At 48.7% G+C, this 9,695-nt stretch overlaps 1 protein-coding gene across 1 annotated transcript in view; it reads left to right on the top strand.

The window, feature by feature from the left end:
* The first annotated feature begins 7,066 nt into the window (after positions 1-7,066).
* Positions 7,067-9,695, top strand: part of LOC126539638 (tyrosine-protein phosphatase 69D-like) — a 111,895-nt gene continuing 109,266 nt past the window's right edge. The window contains exons 1-2 of the mRNA XM_072285246.1: positions 7,067-7,094; positions 8,826-9,476. Coding sequence (XP_072141347.1) covers positions 7,067-7,094; positions 8,826-9,476 — 679 coding nt within the window. The remainder of the gene's footprint in view (positions 7,095-8,825; positions 9,477-9,695) is intronic.

Genomic DNA, 9,695 nt, shown 5'->3' with positions numbered 1-9,695 from the left:
TAGACGAGACCAGGTTTAGTTTCCATAAATCCAGGCGCCTTTACTGAGAGACGGTGTGTAGTACGCCCTGATACGAGATGTTGCTTTTTCGGTGCTAGTAATGTAAATGTCAACGAGTGAGGTATTTTCAGTAGCTTCCGTTGCGAAGCAATTAGAAGTGGAGCAGTCCTTCGGATCACTTGGCTGGACGCCATTTTTCCACATTCTATAAGCTTTAGTAGTTGAGCTTTCCTCGTGATAGCAAAGGGCCTCAGCTGCTTTCGCGACGTGTATTGTAACATGGTGCTCTGTTTTTCTCGACGCCGAATCTTGGCGGCGATAATTACGTTGCACTCGCTTTACTAGCGTGACTGCACGCTACCCATCGTTCTTGAGTTCTTATTACAAACGATCTTTTTTCATGGTAGCAGACGCTTCCTGCGCTAACACCGTGATTGCGTACGATACAATAAACTGGATTTTGTTCGCTCCAAGTTTCCTATCGATTTTCGTACTTTCCGGACTGAAATGTCAAGCCATTTATGTCATGCCACATACAGTAAACAAGCTTTCCTTGCCTTGTTACGTTTTGTTCTCTCTCTCTCTCCTGTACTGCGCAATACCGAGCTTGGACGAGAGACTGATTATTGCAGTGATGCTTGTTGTGGTAATAGTAGCATTACTGAGCTTTCAAGCGTTGCGGAATAATAGCGTGTCGACTAACGGACGTATAAACATCGGACAATAATAGCTATGCCCTTCTACTTCTGTGCGTATGAGCTGAAACGCTCAATATTTTCATATTAACAAGGCCAGCTAAGCACGTCTCTTAAGCACGAAACAAAAGATAAACTAGGGAGAGGGGCGCACGGAAAATTAGTCTTGGACATAAGAGCCTGCAAGAAGGTTTGTAATGCCGCGGCAGCGTCCATTATTTCGACGCCGTCGATAGAGAGCGCATAGAGTCGGAGAAACAAACAGCACGAAAAGGTAGACATTGGCGGAGTTGGCGAGAGATAAGGCTCGGAGTGTTATCGAGATGATAGTCGCTGGGCGACGGTAAGGAGGTTTACGAGGGCACCGATCTTGGGTCAACTTTCCGGCCGTCCCTAACGAAGTGCGCGGCCGGTCTTGTGTCGAAAGGAAGGACTTATGCCGGCCGGACGAATCCGCTGGAAGCCGGTTTCCCAAACGCAGGTGGCGGCCGCATCGGCAGAGCACTCCGGCTCACGAGCGCGTGCAGCGTGGCCAAAGGTGCGAGTCGAGTGCTGAGACAGCGACAAAGCGAGTGCGAGTAGTCAGTCCTTTGTTCTCGCACTCGTTTTAGGCAATATGTACATTTTTGGCATGCATCGATTCTCAAGCTCTATGTACTTCTTGTATGTACGACCGAAAGCTTGCACTGGGCTAGGCAAAATGATTGCTTTTCAATCTCGAGAGAGAAAAACAGAATACATCGAGATTAACCAGATGGTGAGTTCACACTTTGCTACCCTGCCCAGGGGCAGGGGAAATAATGGTTGAAAAAAACTAGAGTCAGAGGAACCGGAAGGACGTTCCAATTGGAATCGTTCACACAATCCGGCGGATCGCAAGAAGTGTAGTAGCGCTTGCACGGCGTTTTGATGCAATGTTAAGTGCTCCGTAGAACTCATACTTCCGACAGAGGCCGGTCGTGCAATTGTTCGAGCTTGGCGGATAGTGACTGTACTCTGCACTGCGTGCGGTAGTGCACAGCATAACGTTTCCTCGTCGCCGCAGTGGCCACAGGCTGTCTGTATGCGGAACGCGTAGGCATTGGTGAACGCGACGCCCAAACATTGCCTACACAGAAGGGTCGTTTGTGGAAGTCTTGATGGAAATGGTAGGCTTAAGGTGGCATCCAGGGAATATAATAGGGTACGCGTGAAGTATCATTCATTCATTTAGTGACAAAATTCAGCCTGTCGGGGGGCGATATATGTCTGACGTTTTGATCATGAATGTAAGTGCTGCGATGTTTTCATGAATTGTACATATCTTTCTTCTGATGCTGTTAAGTCGAACTGCAACATGCAATGCCAAATCATGCTATCCACAAGAAAAGCTGCGCGGTGACCGTGCATGCAATGGCTTTTTTCTCGTCCCAGTGTCTTCTGGCAAGTAAAACAAAAAGCTGATTAGCTTGTGAATTTCCGTCTATCCCGACCTATATAAGCAAAGCGGTCCTTGTCTTACTTCCACGCCATTATGTGGCCAAGGTGAACGTAGATTTTAGTACTGTGGATGAAGATTGGTCCTATTTGAATGAGACGGTTGCGTATCACCTTCATCTTAACTGTAGAAAGGCGTGCAGAAAGCGCTTCACCTGAATGTGCCACACGGCTGTTAGCGAACTCCCGTTAACGCGGCCGGTGCAGTGTACGAGGTGAAAGAAATTGAGAATCTGACTGCGTAAGCAAGTGAGAATGTGTAGAAAACAGACAGACGAAGACACCTCCACAGTTCCGTTTTTCTTTTCTACAACCTCGTTTGTTTTACGCCCGTCTTCAAGTACTGGTTAGTGCCAACATGCCCAGTTCGTTATTGTTTTGTTCGACAGTTTGTTCCGTTCTTGTATTCCTTGCTCCACTATTAGGCCCCCACATGGGTAATAAGTGCTCTTAACACAGAGAGAGAGAGAGAGCGAAGTCGGAAGGGCAGGGAGGTTAACTAAGGTCTCGCCTGGTTGGCTACCGTACACGTGGGGAAGGGGAAACGGGGAAGAAAGATAAGAAGGAAAAAAGGAGAGAAGGAGAATCATTATGCGCGCACTCGCAGCTGAAAGTTCCTATCGCGCATATGTTCGTTCGTGATGAATGTTCACTCATAGGAGCTCTTCTATTGCCTTCATAAAAGCGCGTTAGCACTTTGATGGCCTTGTGCATAATAGGTCTTCGGCCAGTGTCCCAGAATCTTAGCTTCGGAGAGCGGTCTGTCGTTTAAGTGGCTGCGACTCATGTGGTTTAAGCGGCTGCGACTCATACGTAGAACATCTCATTGAGAGGTGTACATTGGACAATGACACAGAATGTCTTCCGCGGTCTCATCCCGTTCGCAAGAGTTGCATGCGGCGCTGTTGGCCATTCCGATGAGGAATGGCCAACTGGGCTGCAGAAACGGTACCAGAGGAATGGAAACACGCCGAGATTGTAATGATCCCCAAACCAGGCAAAAAGCTACAGGTAACAAACTTAAGACCAATCTCCCTCACATCGTGCTTAGGCAAATTATACGAGAGGATAGTAACAAAAAGACTACAACATTACATGGAGGAAAACGAGCTATACCCCCATAGTATGTTCGGTTTCCGATCCAAGCTTTCGACACAGGATGTCCTTCTCCAAATTAAACATGAGGTCCTCAGCCACATACCATACAACGGAGAACACGTTTTAATGGCACTAGACATAAAAGGAGCTCTTGACAATGTCAGCCACGCGGCAATCCTGGAAGGCCTTAACAGCGTAGACTGCGGGAAGAAAGTGCACGGATACGTCAAAGCCTTCCTCTCCAATAGAACAGCAACAATAGGTTTGTGAGAGATCCGATCGCAAAAATTCCTCACACCAAACAAGGGGACACCCCAAGGTTCAGTAATTTCCCCGATACTCTTTAACATAGCAATGATTGGCCTAGGGCATAAACTAAGCAAAATCGGAGGCATACAACACGCCATGTATGCAGATGACTTCACCATCTGGGCCACTAAAGGCTCGCTGTGCCAAAAAGAAAGCTATCTGCAAGAAGCAGCCACTCAATTGCGTGGAAGAATACGTCTTGGAAAGAGGCCTTGAGTGCTCAATGGAGAAATCCGAGCTTCTGAGAATTACACGGGGCAAGAAAAGCAAAGAAAGCCTTAACATGCTGCTAAAGGGGCAGCCGATACCGGAAAGCCAACAAATCAGGATCCTTGGAATGTGGGTGCAATCCAACCAGCACTGCACCCACACGATGAAAACACTCAAGCAGTCAACAACGCAAATAGCACGCATGATTACGCTGGTGTCACAAAAGAGATATGGGATGATAGAAGAAGACACCCTTAAGCTGGTTGGGAACCTGGTGGTCAGCAGGGTCACATACTCACTCCCGTACTTCAACTGCACCAAACAGGAAATACAAGAAGCAGACACCACTTTACGCAGAGCGTACAAAACAGCACTTCACCTGCCGAACAATACATCGACAGAGAGACTAATGGCACTTGGTTTAAGCAACACCTTCGAAGAACTAAAAGAAGCCCAAAGTATCGCACAGCTCTTGAGACTCCAAGACCAAAACGGGAAGGGAACTGCTAATAAGGCTAGGCTTCGCGGAATCAATCAAAGAAACCCAAAGAACGGAAGGGATTCCTGATGAATATCGGAAAATATACACTGTTAGTCCCCTACCCAAAAAACATGGACCCAATCCTCCACACGGCGCGAAGGGACGCAAGGGCGAAATACGTTGAAAAGTACCTGGCCACAAAAAACACAACAGTATATACAGATGCTGCAGTATACGCCAAGCCGCGCGTCAAAGAAGGATTGCTCGGTAACGGAAGCTGAGGAAATAGCCGTAGCTCTAGCGGCAGTGGAGGGTTACCGATCCGAAAGGTCTTTAACAATACTCACCGACTCGCAAGCTACGTGTCGGAATTACATGAACGGCAGAATAGGACGCAGAGCGCTTCACATCCTCCGCTCCTGCAGGGCTAACAACAAAGTCAGGCATACAATTTTCTGGGTACCGGGACACGCTGGAATAGAAGGGAACCTAAGGGTGGACAAGGCAGCTCGAGAGCACACAAACCGAGCGGCCACAAGCACCGACCCTGAGGAACCCATACCAGTCAACCCAAGCTACTCAGACATTCTGAATTACTATAAGGGCGTCCGAACCAAATACCCTCCACCCCACAACAGCTTAAATCAACATGAAGCAACCTCTTGGAGGAGGCTGCAAACAGGAACGTACCCAAATCTAAACACACTAAGCAAGATGTTTCCCACCCAGTATAAAGACATTTGCCCCTGGTGCGGCGCCAAGCCCACCTTATATCACATTACATGGGGATGGGTTCGGAATCAACAATTCCTTCAAATAAAAGACCCGAGTGCGGAGCAGTGGGAGAGGGTGCTCTCCAGCAGCGACCCGAAAGTCTAGCATGGACTAGTAAGGCACGCTCACCGAGTAGCCACCCTCAGTGGTGCCCTGGAATAGGGGCGTCGACCCTGCGCAGTTGAGGAAGAAGACCGTGAAGACGGCCGACCACATCTTCCACCGCTAATTTCTAACCAATTAGGGCAAATAAAGTTTTCCTCCTCCTCCGATGAGGAATAAATAAGCGTTCGTAAATGATACGCCCAGCCATGCGAGGGCACACTAAAGTTGCTTCACGACGCGAAAATCCTGGAGGAAGGCGTATTAGCAAGTCAGGTTCCAGTGAATGTAATATAGAATTCGAAAAATCCGTTGAATCCCATCGAAGTGTAATGCTACGTGCAAGTGAGTCAAGTTGCCTCGACGCATGGGTTCGCGTCAACGGTATTAGTGCGCGCTGATGCTGTTGGTGAGCCGAACGTGCAGTTTCGTCTGCTCTGTCGTTGCCGGAAATTCCGCAGTATCTCGGCAGCAACTAAAACATATCATGGCCGAGGCTTGCGACATGAAACGGACGAAATAAAATTACTTTATTTTCCATAATGCTTACCCTGAAATGCACGTGGGATTTTGTGGAAAAGATTGATTGATTGATTGATTGATTGATTGATTGATTGATTGATTGATTGATTGATTGATTGATTGATTGATTGATTGATTGATTGATTGATTGATTGATTGATTGATTGATTGATTGATTGATTGATTGATTGATTGATTGATTGATTGATTGATTGATTGATTGCGACGCCTTGAAACCGAACTACCCGCCTTCAACTGCGTACAATTGTTGAGCCGAAGTACCTGATCTTTTCGCCGTGTCCAGCTGGCCGATATGCCTGGGGGCCACGTATTTCGATTGCGGCGCGTTATGCGCTCCTTCCGAAAGCGCTTACGGACGAGAGAGCGCCGATTATGCGCGCTGCGGAAACGCGCGTAGCCCCCCCCCCCGAGGTGGGGGAGGGGGGCGTAAAAGCCTCCTCCATGCCCCGTCCGACCCATTTGTCGTTGCGTAGTTATTTCTGCGCGCTGTGCGGGTGGTCGGATTATGCATTCAGGCGCTGCGCGCGCGCTTCGATTGCGTCGAAGCGAACAGCCTCCGGGCGGGTGCTCATTAATTACGACGTCTGGGCAGTGGCGCGCTTAGACCGCTGGACACACCAGGGGTGCCGGAGACATTTGCGAAATGCTGCCGGCCGAACGACGACGATGAACAGTGAAATATGGATGAGGCCTCGAAAGGAGGAGCTCCCTTGACACGCCCTATGGTTTTGGTGCGCGATTATCGTGTTGAGGGCCTGGTCAATGGGGAAGGAGTTTGGGCGGAAATTTTCTTTCCCCGTGGCAGGCTTATCTGTAGGTTCAGTCTTGATCAAGGTCACATGTGGCCTTCACGAACATAGTAATGTCTTCGTAAAAAACAAAAAATGTGAGACCAAAATCAAGAAAGGGGCTGACAGATGGAATAGCACACTGTGGTATAAAGTTTGTAAGCAGGGATAAGGATAAGGCACCTTATCCCTGTTTACAAACTTTATACAAAAATGTGAGACGTAATTTTCATCCTAAAGAAGTGCCGGGGACGCAGTTCATCGAGCATCATGCATACAAATGCACAGATTGGGGAGTGATGTGTACACGCAAGTGCGTCGTTGAGGTATCTGCTGCATGAACATGTCGTGGTGTGTGCGGTGGAGGGAATATGACATAAAGCACATCGCAGGGAGATGGAACGCGGAAAACGATAACTGCATAAGCGTCGAGGACCTAAGCGAGATCGTTTGGACCTCATGTCTCGATTTCAAGAGTTGAGACAATTCTCATATGTTGGTATGTACTCAACAGAGTGAAGTCGCTTTGAGCCGCATTTTCGTGTTAGCGATCAGTTTTCAGGTTCACGTAAACCCTAGTGGTGCTAGTTATGTCGAAGGAGCGCTTTTGCAGGCCGGGTCAGTCTCTCTGTGAAGGGTGAATCTTCTCACTTGCTCAGCAGTTGGAGGCGAAGTTTGAGCCGACGTCGAAAATGCCCCACATACGTTCGAATAAGAAAAGCCGGGGGAGAAGCTTAAGGCGTTCCTCTCCCAGTGCTGCTCCAATGCGGTGTCGCATATATAGTGAACTGAGAACCCTCGCAAGATACTGGGGATGGTTAGCAGAATAGCCATAGCTTTAATGCTTTTGTCACGATTTGCTTAACAATCGAAGTGTCGATCTACACGCGTAACGTCGCAAAAGTGCGTGGGTTTTTTGTGCGTTGAAAGAAGATTGATATCATCTCACCGTATGAACGGAGCCATGTGCTCTTCAAACTGAAGCGATTCTCGTCACCGTTCTCCCCATCCTTCTGTAAAATCGTAGTTCCTAACTGTATATTTTTGCAGAAGTACTCGCCACAAACGCTGTGTATTGCTATTTCACCTCTTGTCGCAGATTACGTATATATATATATATATATATATATAGCGGCCTAAGATGCCGTTCAAGTTAGCCGAAACTGTGTTGTCATTATTTCTGTGGTGGTCGATCGAATTTCATGCAAGTGCTGTTAATTCGTGCCCTCTCACCCCGGTCTTTCATTTACTTAAATTTGTGGTGCAAACACTGCTGACTTGAAGCATCTGCAAATGCAAGCCGGAATCGTTTCGCAGAAGGGGAAGAAATGGCTTTCGTGAGAACGCATCCATTGGTAAGCGTTAATAACCTACCGCAACAGCCGCAGCAGCAAAGGTGATCTTCGTCGCAGTGCCTATTAACGCGAGAAAATCGAAAGAGGCGCTTGCATCGATGTATTCGAAGGCGGATACTACGAAGACTACGCTAATGCTCGTAGACTGCTGTCGACAGCCATGCACATGCGGCGTTTCTGGTGTAGGAACATGTTCGTATCGGTCCCGTTATCACATAGTAAATTCAAAGACGACGGCCGTTGGTGTGCGCGCGACGCGGTGTTATTACTCCCGTTCTTCTTATGTGGAAGACGGCAGAGTCGTTAACGGATTATGTGTAGTATACAGCAGGTAAGAGCATTCTGTACCGGTGCAACTTTCTGCAGAACGTTACCCTAGGTTTACCTGTGCGATTGCCATTTAAAGGAAACTTTATTCATACCACCTCTTGAAGACTATCTAAGTGCAGCAACAGACATTACACGAAGGAACAGGACAAGACGCTTGTTCATTCGTGTACTGTTTATTGTTGCGCTTAAGAAGTTTTCAATATGCAAGTCAACCAACTATACCTGATTGACCATTTTGTTGCACTTCATTCATGGTGCAGAGTGGTTATATGGTAAACACTAATATTTAGTGCACATGGAGATTTTAGAATGCTGTGAAAGTTGACAAGTTCTTTGAAGTTTTCAGCTATTCAGGCAATTGACTTCACTGTCTGGCTCGTTATGAATAAGTTTTGGTAGTTGTATATGGCCCTAGTTTAGCTCCATCTTAACGAAAAAAGTGCGCGAAAAAGACGTAGACGAGAAAGGGAAAATACAACAAAGCGCGGGCGTTTCTCTCATTCTCGTGTACGTCTTTTTCGCACACTTTTTCGTTAAGATGGAACCACACCAACTCGCCCAGCTCTCAGTTTTGATGAATCTGCTCTCGTTTTGGGCGCTACGGCATGTTATACGGCGAAGACGTGGCGCGGAGCCTGAATGTGCCTATTTTTTTCTGGTGCAGGTTGCCTGTCCATACTCGAGCACGTCGCCGAGCCGCCGTTGGTGTCCAACTGCTCGGCGGCCGTTCTCCGCTGTCGCCTGGACACCGCGGGTCCCAACATCGAAGTCTGGTGGACGTTCCACGGCGAGAACGCCTCCAAGCTTCCGAACGTTGTCCTCGAGCCGCCGCCCAGCCGCAAAGCCAGGGCGGCCTCGTCCGTCGCGCCCCTGGCCACGACCCCGCCAGCGGTCGCTGTGACGTCGGCCACAACAACCGCGCCACCCAATGCAACAGCAGCGTTGGGGCACAACTCGACTTTGGCACACAACTCCACGTCGCCGTCTAACGAGACTGTGAGTGGTGCCGAACCGCCGCCTTCGCTAACGACGCCCGGTGGCGACGTTTTCTCGGGGGAAGACGCCGAGAACGTCACAACCGCGTCGCCGCAGTCGACGGCAACCTTGCCGAGTGCCAGCGGCGAAGCGGCGTCGTCGGAGGTCGAATCTTCCTCTTCTAGCGAGCATCGGGAGGAGGAAGAGGAACAATCTGCCGTGTGGACACTGCGGCTAAACTGCCCGACGCTCGAACACGCCGGCAGTTACGCCTGCTACGCGCTATCGCGGAACGCCAGTGAGTTCATCTACAAGAAGGAAGCGTCACTTGACGTATACGGTAAGCGCTGCATGTTTTCGTGTATTGGAAATGATAGCAGTGGGCTAAGAGCCAATCCACATGTGTTAAACAGGTGACACTTAGCACTGCCGAGAGAGTGAAACTGTCTATGTACGGGACGGTCTTGTCCTGCAACCTTGATTGGTTTGTATTGACGCTAAAGGCCATCGTTTAAATTCGCTATTTTCCTCGCATCCCTTTCTTCTTTCTTTTCAGGGC

Source organism: Dermacentor andersoni, chromosome 11 (genome assembly GCF_023375885.2).
Source record: "Dermacentor andersoni chromosome 11, qqDerAnde1_hic_scaffold, whole genome shotgun sequence".
In the NCBI taxonomy this organism is placed as follows: Eukaryota; Metazoa; Arthropoda; class Arachnida; order Ixodida; family Ixodidae; genus Dermacentor; species Dermacentor andersoni.
Note: the sequence above shows the minus strand (reverse complement) of the source record. Positions and strands in the feature narration are given on the sequence as shown.